General features: G+C 42.5%; 1 protein-coding gene across 1 annotated transcript; it reads left to right on the top strand.

Annotated features, from left to right (window-relative positions):
• Nucleotides 1-6,213: 6,213 nt before the first annotated feature.
• On the top strand, nt 6,214-18,620 carry LOC121532722 (transmembrane 6 superfamily member 1-like). The gene is made up of 11 exons (XM_041838507.1): nt 6,214-6,322; nt 6,536-6,672; nt 8,809-8,912; nt 13,473-13,570; nt 13,693-13,796; nt 14,144-14,226; nt 14,718-14,842; nt 15,065-15,166; nt 15,678-15,770; nt 16,988-17,107; nt 18,066-18,620. The coding sequence occupies exons 2-11, from the start codon at nt 6,593-6,595 to the stop codon at nt 18,306-18,308; spliced, it is 1,152 nt and encodes a 383-aa protein (XP_041694441.1). The 5' UTR covers nt 6,214-6,322; nt 6,536-6,592; the 3' UTR covers nt 18,309-18,620.
• Nucleotides 18,621-19,327: the final 707 nt, after the last annotated feature.

Genomic DNA, 19,327 nt, shown 5'->3' with positions numbered 1-19,327 from the left:
ATATCAGAGAGCCACATAAAAAAAGTCCCCTCTGTACCAAATAATCTTGTACAATGTAGCCTCATAGATACATAGATACTATACTGTACATTTAACAGAATTGAATGTTAAACGCCTAGTGCATCACCAGGTGGTAAATTAGTTAAAGGGCAACTCCACCATTTTTCAACCTAATTTTCATTATCTCCAGCACAAAGTGCGCATTTCTAAGTTTAGTAGAAAAAATATGAAGTTAAAAAGTTATATCCGATGACATCATCAAACACTATGGACGCATTCGAGCATCATCACTTTTGTCAAGTCGTGACCAAACCCTCCTCTAACCCGGAAGACGCTGGGCCAATTGTGCGCCGCCCTATGGGACTCCCGCTCACGGCCGGTTGTGATACAGCCCGGGATCAAACCAGGGTCTGTAGTGACGCCTCTAGCACTGTTGGAAAACCATTACAGTGTCCGATCTTCAGCTGTCGCAGATACACCTACCACGACGTCTACTAAGCTAACATATGGAAGTGGCCATACCATGGATCATTTAGCTATTTGATTTAGAATTTTAGGATACAGTACCAGTCAAAAGTTTGGACACACCTACACATTCAAGGGGTTTTCTTTATTTTTACTATGTTCTACCTTGTAGAATAATAGAGAAGACATCAAAACTATGAAATAACACATATGGAATCATGTAGTAACCAAAAAAGTTACTTAGATTTTAGATTCTTCAAAGTAACCACCCTTTGCCTTGATGACAGCTTTGCACACTCTTGGCATTCTCTCAACCAGCTTCATGAGGAATGCTTTTCCAACAGTCTTGAAGGAGTTCCCATATATGCTGAGCACTTGTTGGCTGCTTTTCATTCACTCTGCGGTCCAACTCATCCCAAACCATCTCAATTGGGTTGAGGTCGGGGGATTGTGGAGGTCAGGTCATCTGATGCAGCACTCCATCACTCTTTTTGGTCAAATAGCCCTTACACAGCCTGGAGGTGTGTTTTGGGTCATTGTCCTGTTGAAAAACAAATAATAGTCCCACTAAGCGCAAACCAGATGGGATGCCGTCTCCGCACCACGTGCTCTCACCACTGGTGTCCCCCAGGGCTCAGTTCTAGGCCCTCTCCTATTCTCGCTATACACCAAGTCACTTGGCTCTGTCATATCCTCACATGGCCTCTCCTATCATTGCTACGCAGACGACACACAACTAATCTTCTCCTTTCCCCCTTCTGATAACCAGGTGGCAAATCGCATCTCTGCATGTCTGGCAGACATATCAGTAACTCCGTTGTGTCCTCCTCCCAGAGTGCGAAGAGCCTTGGCGTGACCCTGGACAACACCCTGTCGTTCTCCGCTAACATCAAGGCGGTGACCCGATCCTGTAGGTTCATGCTCTACAACATTCGGAGAGTATGACCCTGCCTTACACAGGAAGCGGCACAGGTCCTAATCCAGGCACTTGTCATCTCCCGTCTGGATTACTGCAACTCGCTGTTGGCTGGGCTCCCTGCCTGTGCCATTAAACCCCTACAACTCATCCAGAATGCCGCAGCCCGTCTGGTGTTCAACCTTCCCAAGTTCTCTCACGTCACCCCGCTCCTCCGCACACTACACTGGCTTCCAGTTGAAGCTCGCATCTGCTACAAGACCATGGTGCTTGCCTACGGAGCTGTGAGGGGAACGGCACCTCCGTACCTTCAGGCTCTGATCAGTCCCTACACCCAAACGAGGGCATTGCGTTCATCCACCTCTGGCCTGCTGGCTCCCCTACCTTTGCTGAAGCACTGTTCCCGCTCAGCCCAGTCAAAACTGTTCGCTGCTCTGGCACCCCAATGGTGGAACAAGCTCCCTCACGACGCCAGGACAGCGGAGTCACTCACCACCTTCCGGAGACATTTGAAACCCCACCTCTTTAAGGAACACCTGGGATAGGATAAAGTAATCCTTCTAACCCCCCCTAACCACCCCCCAAAAAAAAAATAACAAAAAAAAATAATATTCTAAAGTGGTTATCCCACTGGCTATCAGGTGAATGCACCAATTTGTAAGTCGCTCTGGATAAGAGCGTCTGCTAAATGACGTAAATGTAAATGTAACGTAAATGTAATGCCGTATCGCTGCAGAATGCCCCACTCAGACCACTTACAGAGAGTCCTAGCAAAATTATTTCTTTTGAAATTGTTCTTTACTAAGTAGCTATTTTTGTTTATTTTTAATAATTTTCATTGAAAACAATCAAAGTAAGGTACTTAATTGTTACCCAGAAATGATTTGATATTGAGATAAAAATGGTTGCGTTGGACCTTTAATGCATCATCAATACAGAAATGGAAACCATAATTATCCCACAGTAATAATAACTGTATACAGTGCCTTGCAAAAGTATTCATCCCCCTTGGCATTTTTCCTATTTTGTTGCATTATAACCTGTCATTTAAATTGATTTTTATTTGGATTTCATGTAATGGACATACAGAAAATAGTCCAAATTGGTGAAGTGAAATGAAAAAAATTACTTGTTTCAAAACATTCTAAAAAATAAAGAACGGAAAAGTGGTGCGTGCATATGTATTCACTCCCTTTGCTATGAAGCCCCTAAATAAGATCTGGTGCAACCAATTACCTTCAGAAGTCACATAATTAGTTAAATAAAGTCCACCTGTGTGTCACATGATCTCAGTATATATACACCTGTTCTGAAAGGCCCCAGAGTCTGCAACACCACTAAGCAAGGGGCACCACCAATTAAGCGGCACCATGAAGACCAAGGAGCTCTCCAAACAGGTCAGGGACAAAGTTGTGGAGAAGTAGAGATCAGGGTTGGGTTATAAAGAAATATCAGAAACTTTGAACATCCCACGGAGCACCATTAAATCCATTATTAAAAAATGGAAAGAATATGGCACCACAACAAACCCGCCAAGAGAGGGCCACCCACCAAAACTCACGGACCAGGCAAGGAGGGAATTAATCAGAGGCAACAAGGAGACCAAAGATAACCCTGAAGGAGCTGCAAAGCTCCACAGCGGAGATTGGAGTATCTGTCCATAGGACCACTTTAAGCCGTACACTCCACAGAGCTGGGCTTTACGGAAGAGTGGCCAGAAAAAAGCCATTGCTTAAAGAAACAAATAAGCAAACACGTTTGGTGTTCGCCAAAAGGCATGTGGGAGACTTCCCAAACATATGGAAGAAGGTTCTTTGGTCAGAGGAGACTAAAATTGAGCTTTTGGGGCATCAAGGAAGACGCTATGTCTGGCGCAAACCCAACACCTCTCATCACCCCGAGAACACCATCCCCACAGTGAAGCATGGTGGTGGCAGCAGCATCATGCTGTGGGGATGTTTTTCATCAGCAGGGACTGGGAAACTGGTCAGAATTGAAGGAATGGTGGATGGTGCTAAATACAGGGACATTTTTTGGGAAACCTGTTTCAGTCTTCCAGAGATTTGAGACTGGGACAGAGGTTCACCTTCCAGCAGGACAATGACCCTAAGCATACTGCTAAAGCATCACTTGAGTGGTTTAAGTGGAAACATTTAAATGTCTTGGAATGGCCTAGTCAAAGCCCAGACCTCAATCCAATTGAGAATCTGTGGTATGACTAAAAGATTGCTGTACACCAGCGGAACCCATCCAACTTGAAGGAGCTGGAGCAGTTCTGCCTTGAAGAATGGGCAAAAATCCCAGTGGCTAGATGTGCCAAGCTTATAGAGACATACCCCAAGAGACTTGCAGCTGTAATTGCTGCAAAAGGTGGCTCTACAAAGTATTGACTTTGGGGGGGTGAATAGTTATGCACGCTCAAGTTTTCTGTTTTTTTTTCTTATTTCTTGTTTGTTTCACAATAAAAAATATTTTGCATCTTCAAAGTGGTAGGCATGTTGTGTAAATCAAATGACACAACCCCCACAAAAATCAATTTTAATTCCAGGTTGTAAGGCAACAAAATAGGAAAAATGCCAAGGGGGGTGAATAATTTCGCAAGCCACTGTATTCCCATTAATGTCAGCTAATAAGCGTATTTCGGTGAACAGAGGAGCTGTGTGTCATTTTGGCATCAATCCTTTCCTGCTGAGTTATTGAATGATGCAACTGGAAGAGGTTAAATTATTTCCAGTAAACACAGCCACTGCCTTCCTGGTACAACAGTCCCCTTTTCCAACAAAGGGGGCGGAATGAAGCACATGGTGAGGTTCGTTCAGACAAAAAGGGACAGACAAGGTGGTGCATTGCTTTATCTGCACAGAGGTGTATCACCTCTTACTTTGTATTTGCCTCAGCAATTCAGCAATTCTAATAATGTGGCCCTGGAGTGGGACATAAAGGAGATGCCAGTAAGTATTTTACAAACAAAACAAAATGTCATCCAAAACTGATAACAACAGGATGGAACAGGGACATTTTGTCTCACTTCTGGGAATAGTGTTGGAATAGTGTTTTTAGAGATCAACAATGCATGTCTCCATCTCAAGAGTGAATAGTTATTGAGTAGTCCCCCCCTACCCCACCCCCACAAAAAAATAATAAAAATAAATAAATAATAATAATAATAAAAATAAATAATAATAACAATACACATTTTACAAAATAAAAAACCAATAAAAAAAAACCAATATATATATAAAACAAATGAACATTAAAAATATACTCTACAAATAAATAATTAGAAAAATTAATAAAAATTAATTGTAAAGTGGTTGTCCCACTGGCTATCATAAGGTGAATGCACCAATTTGTAAGTCGCTCTGCTAAATGACATAAATGTAAATGTAAATGTAGTTATAGAGACCTTTTTCCAGGTTCAATGACATTTCCTGAAGATCACAATCCAAATTTGACTGTTATGTTCTTTCTACAGCTCTACCATAGAGAATGATAGAGTCCTCTATTGGCCAAAAGGCCATATCAGCATGGGCAGCGCCATTGAGGGCTTCCACCATTTTAATGTGGTCAACTGGTTGGGACTTCCAACTTCACAGTCATGTCCAACCGGGTCATCAAGAGGGATCAGACAATTGTGAAGAAGAAAATGAACTACTTCAAAATGGAGATTGCCTCAATGGCACTGCCCATGCTGTCGCAGATGCTATGCTGTCACAGATGCTATGATGGCACAGATACAAAGATGAGTCCTCTATCCATCTCGGTGTAGATTTATCATGTTATTGTATGTGTTTATTTGCCTCTTCTTGTTCACAGCTGCCAAAGTTCCCTTGCTGCTGTGATTTCCTTATTACACCAATAACCTTTCTCTCAGTGCAGTGTGAACAAATATTTTCCCATTCATTAAACTATTCAAACCATCTATGAAGTGCAATGATACAAACCAAATATAACCAAGATAACACATTTCCTACCATATTGGATTAGTTTGTAATTAGTCGTGCCACACATGACCTATCTTGCATTATTGCAGCACATCCCATTAACTACACTGAAAATTCCAGCTTGGTGTATGCCTACTGTAATTTTGAATTTGGTGCACTCTGCTGGAAGAAAAGCGCAAGCACATGTAATGCCCTATTAGGTCTGTTAGGAAAACAATTGATAATTGGCAGTGGCACAGTTAATCGTTCCTTTAAGACATGCAAATTATTTTGTACAAAAAACACATATATAATTTGGATGTGGTTTATTAATTACTGCAGTGGGCTAAATCAGGGCCACACAGAGTGTTTCTTGGTAGTCTTAAACAAATGTACTTTGAAACAAAAGTATACACCTCACACATGGTTATGGTCTTAAAAAAAAGAAGACACCTGTACCATGTCAGATATAGAGTTGAAATGTATTACATTTTGAGTTTGCATCCCAATATTACACTTTATATACATCACAGAAGACTGAAATATAACAAAACAGTTTGACATAGAAACCGGCTTTTCGGAGTAAAACATTTTTTTGTGTGGATTAATTATGAAAATATGAAAAATATTAATAATATTCCACAACATGAGGCCACTAGAGGGCGATTTGGTCATTTGACTGCAGGAAAGGGTTTTAATGTGTTCATCTCAAATTAGATCAAACTAAATAGAGAGTAGGCCTAATGTAGTAGACCTAATTCAATGTATAAACCATAAACCCACACATTTGCTTAACACACACGAATGTGACTTAGCCACACATTGCTTAACACACACGAATGTGAGTTAAGAGGCACGTGAATTACCCCATCTAATGCGATTTATATAAATCTCTGAGAACTCGAATTGCATAACTTACCCCAAAAGCTCCTAGTTATTATTTCCCTGTAAATATGCTGTGTCTGCCCGAGGCCAACCATAATTTCAACAATTCACGGGCCAAAAGAGTGGCCAGACGGTAAGAATTGATTGCTATTTAGTGGAGGCCGTATTCTTTAAACATTTGTATTGAGATTCTGTCTATTTTGTGAAAACTTTAAAAGTATTGCGTGGATATGTTTTTGGCAAATGGTTCAATTATTCATGTGATCTTTCTCAAGAGTAGTTATTAGATCATAGCAGATCATTGGCTCAAATGGCAGTGGTATTCCACTTTTGTTTTTCTTTACAGTGGTCCGTGCTAGTGATTCTCCAGGGACCCTTTGGCTGTTTCTCTGCAGTTGAAGAGATGGAGAGATTGGTTTTCTTGTTTTCTTTGACTGCCCTTGCGGTCCTTCACTGCATGAACACCATTCCAGAGTTCCAAGAGTAAGTCAATTATTTAATGTCCTATTGTCTACCTATAGAATTGGGTCATTTAAATGTATTCATAAAGTTATACAAATGTTGTTGTTTTTTCAGGCTAGTAGACTTCAATTAATCAATAGCTTTAAAACGTTGTTTTTGTTCATTTATGAACAAGATTAAAATAGCTCATGAGATATGAATCAAAGGTCAGTCTTGCCAAATGTGTTTTGGAAATTCAATTACATTTTTATATTAAATAAAATCATATTCGCAAGTTGTAGTGTATGTGGAACTTTGACAGAATATTTTGCCGACTAGGCCAGTAGGTACTAGACTGATTGAGAAGTCAAGCATTCGAATTTAGGCTACATATTCAAAGATCCAGTTGAACGGTGCAAGTATGCTCAATACTCTTTGCTACCGCTTGAGGGCACTAGCAGCTCATATGAATAGGCCCCACTGACGTTGTTGAGTTTTACATACAGATTTCTGACCCATAAATCCTTGACAAATCTTTAATCATGTGGAAACAAGTAATACCATGGCCTGTGTAAAACCCATGTAATGATGACATTCAGATTATATGACGATGGGTGAAAAATAATTAGTTAAAGGGGAAGTCAAAAGAGGCTTGTGAAATCAGAGAGAACATATAAGAACATGTCTTTGACACCTGAAACAGTGACTTTCTCTCACCTCTCTGGATGATAAAACATAAATCTTTCCTATTTTCTATATTTTGTCAATCCCCAGCCTACCTGTGTTGTCAGACAATTGGGTTAAGCTATGCTCTCTTCAGTGTTTAGATAAGCAGGCTGCCACAGCAGGCCTAAGTACATTAAACTTACAGAAGGATAGTGGTGACTGTCTGCACCACTCCTCCCGAGCAATTCTTCCATTCCTCAGCAGACATTTCTAATTTCAAGACGACTGCCATACTCCTCCGTAGCGGAAATCTCTGAAATCTCTGGAACTCGTTCAATCAATAGGCCTACATGCTGCGAGAGGAGTTTGATAAATTGCTGCTGACATGTGTTCTTCAACTTTGCAAACAAACAGTATTGTGTGCATACATTTTCCAGTGCTGGTGCATTGAGATGCAGCCAGGAAGCTTCCCTTTGGCTTCACAGCATTTGTTTGGCTCCCGTGAACACATTGTACGTTTGAGATGGAAGTCATTTTGTTTACATAGAGATGCCCCAAAGCACATTAATATTTTCTGAACACAGTACCTGTGAACTCTGACTGCCAATCATGGTGGTGAGTGGTGATCTTACATGCCCCATCCTGTTGCCTCCTACAGCTAAGGCCATGATTGATTGAGTCATTGTGGTGATGACCTCTGCTGTTGCTGGGAAACCATTGGAGATCTACATGAAACATGCTTCCTGTACTAGTGATCTGCCATTCCCATGGTGGTAGGGATCAGCAAGTCAAAGTAGCTCTGTTGAAACAAGACCAGAGGCTGGAGCATCAAAGCAGGCTTTAGCAGTTGACCTCACAGCTTGGGTCAACACAACAGTTGAAATAGTATGAAATAGACCTGGTCACGTGGGCTACTAAAGGCTGGAGATCAAACCAGCAAGCCAGCCATTTGTCCTCACTGAATGCTGCGACCTTTGGCACTATCAGTCCAATACGGCCCCATGTAGCCGTTAACATTAGCACGTATTCTCAAATTCTCATAGGAGAACAGCAGAATGCTAGCTGCCTATCTCCAAGGCTTTAGCGTGATTAGAACCCAAACAGAGCGTGCAGCAATTCCCCCAGAGTCTCCAGGCCCTCGCTACAGCAGCAGCAGCCCCGTCTGCCTAGCCCACCTTCCCTCGGTGAACCCCATATGTCTGTCTGTCTGTGTGTATCCGCTTTCTATAATGTGGTCTCCCATCTCGGCATCATTTCTCCTGGTGCTCTGGGTGTTGGCATAATTATCGCTCCCTCTGTCTCCCCATTCATCACTGCTCACTAATTTAGTACAGCAGAGGAGACTCACAAACTTAGATGGAAACTAATTAGAAAAGAGAATGAGGCAGAAAATCGGAGGGAGATTGCTCTTTAAAAAGTATAGTGCAGGGAAGTTAAGACGTTGCACTATGAATTTGAAAAATATAATGATTTGTCCCCTAGCTAACAGTGTGTTGTCATTCTTACCTGCAGGCCTGTTGTGATACTGCAGATTGGTATTGCAGTGTTGGTGGTGGTGTGGTTCTTCTACTTCCTTATCACCCGACGTAACCCGCCCAAAGACATCCTTTTCTATGGTATGGTATTGATCATTCTTTCATGATGACGATGATGACAGATCAAAGGGACATTTGCTGTTTTGTTTGGATGAAAACTAGTTTAACATTGCTTATTTTTATTCGCTTAACAAAGCACCAATACATTTAAACAGATCCCCTCTGGGTAACATGGTTAAGAAAGAGCATGAATGACCACTATGTATGTAAGGCCAACCCCAGTTAACAGATTTCCAGAACGTTCTTATCTGTCATGTGAATTGTTTTCATTGTTTCATTCATTTATCCACAAAGCTGCTTATACTGATCAGGATCAGAGTAAAGCTGAAACCCAGACCGGCATTTACATGGCATGGGTGATGACAGAGGGCATGTTAGTCTTCTTCTTACAACACCACAGTTGTAGGAGAGCTGGAAACACTTGGAACATGAGCCTAAGGGCATGGGAACTCACATGCCCTACATACATACAGTAGACACCTTACTACTTACTGAACTTACTGATCGTGGATGACTGTTCCATATGGGATGCAGGGCAGTAATGTTGACACGTCATTACCAAATAAGAAGGCAAAAAACAACATATAGATTGACACATCGGCTTCCAGGCTGGCATTATAAGGGATGTCATATCAGTCACCTACAGTTGAAGTCGGAAGTTTACATACACCTTAGCCAAATACATTTAAACTCAGTTTTTCACAATTCCTGACATTTAATACTAGTAAAGTTAGGATTACCACTTTATTTTAAGAATGTGAAATGTCAGAATAATAGTAGAGATAATTATTTATTTAGGCTTTTATTTCTTTCATCACATTCCCAGTGGGTCAGAAGTTTACATACACTCAATTAGTATTTGGTAGCATTGCCTTTAAATTGTTTAACTTGGGTCAAACGTTTCGGGTAGCCTTCCACAAGCTTCCCACAATAAGTTGGGTGAATTTTGGCCCATTCCTCCTGACAGAGCTGGTGTAACTGAGTCAGGTTTGTAGTCCTCCTTGCTCGCACACGCTCTTTCAGTTCTGCCCACAAATTTTGTATAGGATTGAGGTCAGGGCTTTGTGATGACCACTCCAATACCTTGACTTTGTTGTCCTTAAGCCATTTTGCCACAACTTTGGAAGTATGCTTGGGGTCATTGTCCATTTGGAAGACCCATTTGCGACCAAGCTTTAACTTCCTGACTGATGTCTTGAGATGTTGCTTCAATATATCCACATAATTTTCCTTCCTCATGATGTCATCTATTTTGTGAAGTGCACCAGTCCCTCCTGCAGCAAAGCACCACCACAGCATGATGCTGCCACCCCTGTGCTTCACGGTTGGGATGGTATTCTTCGGCTTGCAAGCACCCCCTTTTTCCTCCAAACATAACGATGGTCATTATGGCCAAACAGTTATATTTTTGTTTCATCAGACCAGAGGACATTTCTCCAAAAAGTACGATCTTTGTTCCCATGTGCAGTTGCAAACTGTAGTCTGGCTTTTTTATGGCGGTTTATGAGCAGTGGCTTCTTCCTTGCTGAGTGGCCTTTCAGGTTATGTCGATATAGGACTCGTTTTACTGTGGATATAGATACTTTTGTACCTGATTCCTCCAGCATCTTCACAAGGTCCTTTGCTGTTGTTCTGGGATTGATTTGCACTTTTCGCACCAAAGTACGTTAATCTCTAGGAGACAGAACTCGTCCCCTTCCTGAGTGGTATGATGGCTGCGTGGTCCCATGGTGTTTATACTTGCGTACTATTGTTTGTACAGATGAACGTGGTACCTTCAGGCGTTTGGAAATTGCTCCCAAGGATGAACCAGACTTGTGGAGGTCTACAATTTTCTTTCTGAGGTCTTGGCTGATTTGTTTTGATTTTCCCATGATGTCAAGCAAAGAGGCACTGAGTTTGAAGGTAGGCCTTGAAATACATCCACAAGTACACCTCCAATTGACTCAAATTATGTAAATTAGCCTATCAGAAGCTTCTAAAGCCATGACATTATTATCTGGAATTTTCCAAGCTGTTTAAAGGCACCGTCAACTTAGTGTATGTAAACTTCTGACCCACTGGAATTGTGATACAGTGAATTATAAGTGAAATAATCAGAAAAATTACTTGTGTCATGCACAAAGTAGATGTCCTAACCGACTTGCCAAAACTATAGTTTGTTAACAAGAAATATGTGGAGTGGTTGAAAAACGAGTTTTAATTACTCCAACCTAAGTGTATGTAAACTTCCGACTTCAACTGTATATCCTGCCATAGGCTCTTTCCTAACCACCTGTGTGTAAGCCTATCTCCCGGATGCCCCGTGGCTATGCCATGCCATTGCGCCTCATCAGGTGATTCTGGGGAGGGGGAACAGCCCAGAGCTGAGAATGGCTTCCTGCTGTGATAGAGAATGATAATCCTCCTATCTTACCTGTTAGACGGCTCAGATAAACCAGACCCTCCAGAGGATTAGAAGGCCACAGGTACCTGGAGAGAGACGGAGTGTGTGTGTCTCTATCGGTGCGTTTATCAGGAGACAGCAGCAGCAACGTCAGGGAGATAGTGAGGGATGCAGGATGGCTGTCTGAGCCGTTACACACAGGTGCCATTGCAAGGACGTTTGACGATATACGGGACAGCCAAGCCTTGTATTACAGCTAATACTTGGATTGGACGCCCTATCCCATTTCAAGAAAACATGAGTTCACAGAACTCTATACACAGTGGGTATCATAAGTATTCCCCACCTTGGATTTCTTCTAATTTTATTGTGTTACAAAGTGGGATTAAAATTGATTTAATTGTCATTTTTTGTCCACGTGGAAGAAAAAAATCATTTTTTTAATGTCAAGATTAATGAAAAATAAAACACTAATATACCTTGATAAGATAGGTATTCACCCCCCTGAGTCAAGACATGTTAGAAACTTTTCTGGCAGCAATTACAGCTGTGAGTCTTCTTGGGTAAGTCTCTAAGTGCAATATTTATCCATTATTCTTTTCTAAATTGTTCAAGCTCTGTCAAGGTGTTGGTAATCGTAGCTAAACAGCAATTTTCAAGTCTTGCCATAGATTGTCTAGCAGATTTAAGTCAAAACTGTAACTTGGCCACTCAGGAACATTCACTGTCTTCTTGGTAAGCAACTTTAGTACAGATTTGGCCTTGTGTTGTAGGTTATTGACCTGCTGAAAGGTGAATTCCTCTCCCAGTGTCTGGTGTAAAGCAGACTGAAGCAGGTTTCCCTTTAGGAATTTGCCTGTGCTTAGCTCCATCCGGTTTCTTTTTGTCCTGAAAAACTCCTCAGTCTTTCCTGATGTCAAGCATACCTTGAGGACTTTATTACTGATTAATGTGTTTGTTGTTTATGACCGTGTTTTTCTTTTTGCTTGCATTTTGTATTTATATTTTGATGTGTGTATTTTCTGTAATATATGTAATTCAGGGCTCATTTGTAAAAGAGACCCTGGTCTCAGTATGACTTCCTGATAAAATAAAGGTTAAATAAAAAACCCATACCATGATGCAGCCACCACCAGGCTTGAAAATAAGCAGGCACCCACGGGGCACAGACGTCATTTCAACGTCTAATTTTGGTTTACATTTGGTTGAGTTGTCATCTAACGTGAATTCAATGTGAAATCAACCAAAAATGGTAGTAATGGCTACTGGCTGACCGTGGGCGGTCCCTAAAGAGTGTGGATATTGATGTGGAGAACCAACATGTCTATTGGAAGCACATTACCAGCCACTTGAACTGGGATTCGCTCCTTGCCTATCTCCAGTCCTCTTGATCCCCTGCCACTCATTATGTGGCTCTCAGACGCACATGGGGTTCCAGCCAGGTTTTGACTTGGAGAGAGGAGAGGGGTGCCCTCTCAACGCCGCTCTGCTCTTAACCCGAGGAAAACTCAACACACAGCTCCCAATATAAATCTCCCTTCACCCAGCCTACAGCTATGCAGTATCTCCCTCCATAGCCCAGGAAATCAATAGCTGGTTGGTTGGAGGGAAATATTTTAAACATAGAGAGATGGTGAGAGAGAGTGAGTGTGAAAGAAAATGAGTTGTGGTGGTTAGGTAATAGTTCATGGGAGAAAAAGAGGTTGAGTTTCTCAAAAATCCAGTCTTGTTCAATGCATCTTTATAGGCAGTAATAGGGTTCTGACAGTTTTATTAAAAGTTTCAAAGAGGCAGACTAAGCAGATTGGGTAATAAAGATTGGAGGAAGGAGCTTTCTCTTTATCATAACTACAATGAGAAGAATGATGATTGTTCCTACAGCAGAGCTGCTTAACATCTAGCTGCAACAGATTTCTATTGAGCTGAATTCCGCAACTAATTGAATGAGGGCCTTTCTTACAGAGCTGAAATATGCTCACAAATGCAATCAGTGTATGCTAATCGCACCAAAGAAAGTTGAACAGAACAATAGCCACACATTAATCCAAGTAATTTTTTGTTGTGTAATTGAGGCGCTTACATGAATTAACCCCTGTGACGTGCATTCTATAGTACTGTATTGCTAACTGCTTATTATTGTCCACTTTCACAATATCAGTCTGCCACAGTACTGAATGTTTGCATTGTCTTTACAGTATTTGCTGAGTTTTCCTTCACTTGTGTCATTGACCTTGTGAGTGCTATGGAACATGATGGCTTTATTTCTGGGTTTATGGAATTCTACCAGAAAACGGTTAGTCTCTAGATTCTCCATCTCATGACCTAACATCATGCTAATAATATATTTTTTTAAACGTTAGAATCTATCTGTTGTTTCAACCATTTTAAGTTAATGGTTGTATTTGTGTGTTGCAGGGAGAGCCCTATCTGGGTACAGCCTATGCCATCATGATGTGCTACTGGGACGGAATAGTGCATTTCATCATGTACCTCATAATGATACAGCGCTTATGGAACAGGTGGGTGATATTCGCTGTGTCACCTTGGTCTTGTACTGGTGATCTACACACCACACATATACTAGGATTCTGATACACTTCATTCATACCTGGACCAATAACCGGACCAATGAAGCAAGTATTGTATTGTATTGTATTGTACCTTATAGTCCCCTTCACCAGGAGAGCCGAGACTTCATACCTCAGAATCTGACACATGCAAGATCCTAGTGTGACCACATTTACGTCCACACATCATCTCATCGTCTCACTGCTGGGCCATTGATTTGAAGCTTTGTAAGACATGCTGTCACTAGTTTACAGTGATGGGAGCAACATCTTTTGACCATTTTATTTCCGTCTCTTAGCAAGTCTTACCGCACCCTGGGTCTCTTCTGGGCTGGATCGTTGTTTGCCAACATGAGTGTCTTTGTGACAGGAATTGTTGTAGGTGAGTCTCTCCTTCCCCCCTCCTGTATCCCACAATGGCAGAGTTAATCAACAGTACATCTGAACAGCCTTGTAGAATCAGTGTCATAGTGTAGGCTGCCAACACAACACATGTGCTTGCCTTTAGAATTTACAGAACAAAGCAAAACTAGGCTCTAAGCATCTGTTCTCTGAGTTTCAAACAGCTTAGGGTAGTATCAGTATTACATCATTTTGTATTTTAGTTGTATATTTGTTCAATGATGCCCTACTGAGGATTTATTTAGAACATTATTGAAGTTAATTACAAGGTGTGTATAAAAAGAAAAGAGGCTCAAAGTTATGGTCTCCTTTTTTTGGCAGAGATCTCATCTATTTATCATGTAAACCTCATGGAAATGTGTCGACTTTAACAAGGTTAAAATTAGACTGCTCTACTCTACTTCAGATGTACCCAGTTCCTCCTCATAGTTCTAGGGGATGAAATGCTCTCTATGTTTCCCTCCCTGGCAGGTAAATTTGGATCAGATATCCGTCCCGCCTTCTGGCTCAACATGCCCTTCCTAATGCTTCCAATATGGGGTGCGATCAAGCTGTTCAACAAGCCCAAGAATGGGCCAACCCTCGGTGGGTACAAGGTAAGATGGAACAGGGAACAGCTGATTGACCTGGTGGAATGCGTAGGGCCAGGGTTTTCCCTGACCATGTGACCTGACCAGGAAAACTAGGGCTCAGAACTAGGGCCTTAGTTATGTTATATTTCTACAATATCCTTGCAGAAGTGTGTATTTATTGCTATGTTTGAGTGCATCTGAACTGTCTAAAGAAGCTTCTTCTCCCCTGGTGTTGGTGTCTCCTAGGCCCACTATGATCAGAGTTTTAATCTCATCTGGCGCCCTTCTGACCTTCTCCTGGTGCTGCTGCTACTGGGGGCCATGGCCTTCACTCTCTTCAGGGGCTTGGTGAGCCAGCAGGGCCTGAATACACACTTAGAAATAAACACTCAAAATATTGGAAATAAAATAAAACATCCGAAATAAAGTGTTATTATATTAGGACTGGTCCAGCCCACCAATTTTAGCACAGCCTAAAGAGTCAATGCATTTAGAATTGATTCCCTCATGTGCTAGCTGTCTTTGTACAGCAGTAAAGGATTTGTTTATGATACATAGATTATGTGCAACATCTGCTGCGCTGATTCAATCATGTGATATGGGTGGTCTCATCTGACACACTTCCCTGGCAAATAGAACATTCAAGATGGTCTGATTTGTGGAAATATGCACATACTTATTTAACTTGCATTGTTTTTTAATGTGATTTTCATCCAGTACCTACTTGTTCTCGTTCACGTCCCCCATGGACCAGACATGGTTTATATTACAATAACTGATCATACAGACAAGTAGTTTATTCAGTGCTCTTGCCTACAAGATGATCATGTTGGAACCTTCCTCCTGTGTGTGCATTCAGGTAGCTCTTGACTCCCCTCTAGAGGCCTGTACCATCTACCTCCGCCAGTACGAGCCCTATCTGAAGGACCCGGTGGGCTACCCCAAGGTTATGGTGGGTACTTTAAGACACAGAGCATGCCTCTCTGCAGTGCCAGTGGCATTCCTTAATAGTCTCCAACCCACTTTGTTTTAAATAACCAAATAATAGCCACTCCATTCAGAAATCACTTGGAGCTCACAAAAGAGATTACAGAGCCATTTTTCATCATTACGCCACAATGAGAGGGGTGAGAGGCCAGGCTGGTTCATTCTCTCGCATTTGTTAGGCAAGAGAATGTGGTTGTGACTGGTCCAGTCTCAACGCCTGGGCTTTCTCCGTCTGTTGGGTGATGTTTGTTTGGTTTTGTTAGGGTTCTTAGCCGAGTCAATAGGTTATCCAAAGACCTTGTTGTGGCTCCAGTCCAGGCACAATGGCGAAGCATCGATCAGGCAGGGAACTGCATGCTGAGAACTTGATAAGATAATCCTCCTTCCCCTGAGCCCCCCCATCAGCAACACACCGGTGGGAGGGGTGTGTGTGTGTGTGTTTGTGTGTGCGTGTGCTTGCATGTTGGTGTGCTCTAGCTAGCATGTGTGTGTAAATCCCTGTGTGTGTCAATACGGGTGTATATATGTGTGTGTTGAGTGTGTATGTGTATGTGTGTGTGTGTGTGTGGAGGGGGGTTGAATGTCGTTGCGCTGCTCTTATGCTGACCAACCTTTTTAATCATTGATGGTGATAAACCACGGCAGACAGATGACCGGGGCGCCGAACACAAAGACACTCCTCCAAGGACTGAAGGGCAACGTGTGATTGGTTCTCAGCCTCTGGGCTCAATTCATTAGGATTCATCAGGACCACAGCTCTAGAACAAAAGCCACTGTTCAAAGGCATAATTTGATGCCATTACATTACAAAGTCAGCAGCTACCTGACTTTCATGCTCCAAATATTCTGCAAGTGCTTGTGAGGGTCGATGTAATGACCTCTGTATCTGGACACTATAATTTGGACCTGAGTGTGCGGTGTGAAAGCACTTCAAATGTGTGTGTTTGTGTACGTGCATGCGTGAGAGTGTGTTGTCTATGCAGCCAGCACGCAGCAGCGTTATCTGTATTCTGTGTGAGTGCTTGGACTGCTGTAACGTGTTAGCGCCCTAGAGAGGATGAAGATGTACTGTATTAATTGACCATTAGAGTGTCAGAGTTGCGTGGTGGGGCGGGCCGGCTGGAGTCACTACTGTGATGGAATCCTTTGATGTTATACCTGTTGTACATTTACATTTTGTAGATGTTGCACTTCCTGTTCTACATGCTGCCAATGCTGGGTGCCTTTGTCTACGGACTCATAGTGCCTGGCTGCACCTGGATGCCTGACTGGACCGTGTTCGTTGCTGGAGGCATCGCCCAGGTAAGATATGGGGGACATATGTGTTGTTTTTTGTTAATAACATAGACTACAGTTCCCAGAATGTAATGTGCTCTACGTACAGAGCTTCTACATACTGCTATTACTAGTCATACTAGTGATGACTTGAACAGATGAAGAGGTTGAATCACTTTACAGTGACTGGGGCCCTGAAAGTTCAAACTGTACACATTGCACTTGGAGTTAGTGAAAGTATAGCTCCCAGGGCTACTACCTCTATTGCAAGTTCTCATTGAAATATTTTATTATAGCCAACCTTAATAAGACCTCTTCATGGCGTCAGTGTTCATAATAATATCCAATCAGCCCCATCCTGCAGAGGCCTGCTTCCTGTAATCAATTTCCTTTCCATACTGGACTAATGGAGGCAAAGATCAAAGGCCAGTTCTGCATAGACTCGTCTGCAGGCCCTTCTATCCCTCCCAACATGGGGCAAGGCCTGCCTCGGAGATTCAGCTCTTCTAATACATTTTAGTCATTTAGCAGACGCTCTTATCCAGAGCGACTTACAGTTAGTGAGTGCATACATTTTCATACTGGTCCCCCGTGGGAATCGAACCCACAACCCTGGCGTTGCAAGCGCCATGCTCTACCAACTGAGCTACACAGGACTAATAAAAAGATTCCTGTGAAATGGAGCTGGGATAGCTGCATCTTCTGCTCAGAGCAGCGCACCAGAGTCTTCTCTCTGAGGTCGAGCTGTGTTGTACTGCACATCGTTGGCTGTAGATACTAATGACTGTTGCAGAGGCTCAAAGTGAAGCAACATATTAGGTTTAAAGCTATTCAATCAAGGCCTTTGTGGGGGGAAAAAACAACTACGGATAACCCTCAAAACGTGAAAATCAAATTACCGGTCAGCTGTGAATATACTGTACATAGTGTCCTCCTGTTTGGAATAACCCCAAACTTTCCCCCCTCCTTCCTCTCCCCTCCACAGTGTCAGTGGGCCCACATTGGGGCATCCCTCCACCCACGTACAGTGGCCCCATTCCGGATCCCAGACGAGGCCTTCCTGGCTGTCCTGGCAGCCAACCTACTGTACGCTGTGATCCCCTCGCTCATCGCCATGCGCTGCACCAGCAACACCAACTTCTTCTTGACCGTCACTAAACTGCCTGGGATGGAGGGGATGCCCTGGGTTCCTGATGCTGATACCCTGGTCGAGAAGAAACACAATTAAAGTTTACATACCAATAAAGTTACCAATAAAGATATGCCAATAAGTTTACAGAATTGACTTCTAATCTATTAACTCGTTTCTGTAACAAGTCCCATAGGGGATTTAGAGGAGTAAGTAAGTAGGTAAGTGTATCATACAGGACATCATGTTCTCTTAGACCGGGACCCTCCATTGAACTATACTGCAGAGTCAGAGTGAGACACAAACACACTCCACTTTCCCCGCAGCCTTTAGTTCAGGGCTCTCCAACCCTGTTCCTGGAGCGCTACCATCCTGTAGCTTTTCACTCCAACCCTAATCAAGCGCACCCGATTCTACTAATTAGCTGGTTGATCAGCTGAATCAGGTTAGTTACAACTGGGGTTGGAGCAAAAACCTACAGGAGGGTAGTTCTCCATGAACAGGGTTGGTGAGCCCTGCTTTAGTTTATACAAACACGGAGGTGTTGACAACCAAATCATTTTCTCCCCTTTTAATTAGAAACAAATGCGGCAGCCAGGTACTGAGAAATCCCTCCAAAATAACTCACTCCAGTCAATTCATCCTTAGAAGCATTTCATTTCAATCGGGCAAGATCAAATTCAAACAACAGGGAGAGAGAAAGAAGGGGAGGGCTTTCATTTCCCCCCTCAGTGAGAACAAGCGTCTGAGTGGTGTTCATTTATCAGCTGCTACTTTTCATAAGCAGGGGCTGATTGGCACACCAGTCAGGATGTGTTGTTGTGGACGTACATCTCATTCAACATGAGTCCTCATCACTCAACCCTAGTGGAACACAGATCATTACAGGGCTGCCGTGTCTGCCTGCCTGCCCTTTGGAAAGAAAGTCACTCTCTCAGGCTAGGTATACCAGACGGCTGTTTGTTTGTCATTTTATTTATCCTCTGTGGCAGTGCCTTCATGACTCTAGCTCTCCTCACTAGGCTGATCCCAGATCTGTATGTGTATGTGTTTTATCATTTTTATCATGACTATCTGACTATCTAGTTACTTGTAATCATGGCTAATGCTATAAACCT

This window comes from Coregonus clupeaformis, chromosome 20, assembly GCF_020615455.1.
Source record: "Coregonus clupeaformis isolate EN_2021a chromosome 20, ASM2061545v1, whole genome shotgun sequence".
In the NCBI taxonomy this organism is placed as follows: domain Eukaryota; kingdom Metazoa; phylum Chordata; class Actinopteri; order Salmoniformes; family Salmonidae; genus Coregonus; species Coregonus clupeaformis.
Note: the sequence above shows the minus strand (reverse complement) of the source record. Positions and strands in the feature narration are given on the sequence as shown.

What these genes read in the sequence shown, in the direction of transcription:
- LOC121532722 (XM_041838507.1), top strand. Translation starts at nt 6,593, where the DNA reads ATGGAGAGATTGGTTTTCTTGTTTTCTTTGACTGCCCTTGCGGTCCTT. An exon ending in CAACCCTCGGTGGGTACAAG is followed by an intron (nt 14,843 to 15,064) that starts GTAAGATGGAAC and finishes GGTGTCTCCTAG; the next exon opens with GCCCACTATGATCAGAGTTT. An exon ending in TTGCTGGAGGCATCGCCCAG is followed by an intron (nt 17,108 to 18,065) that starts GTAAGATATGGG and finishes TCCCCTCCACAG; the next exon opens with TGTCAGTGGGCCCACATTGG.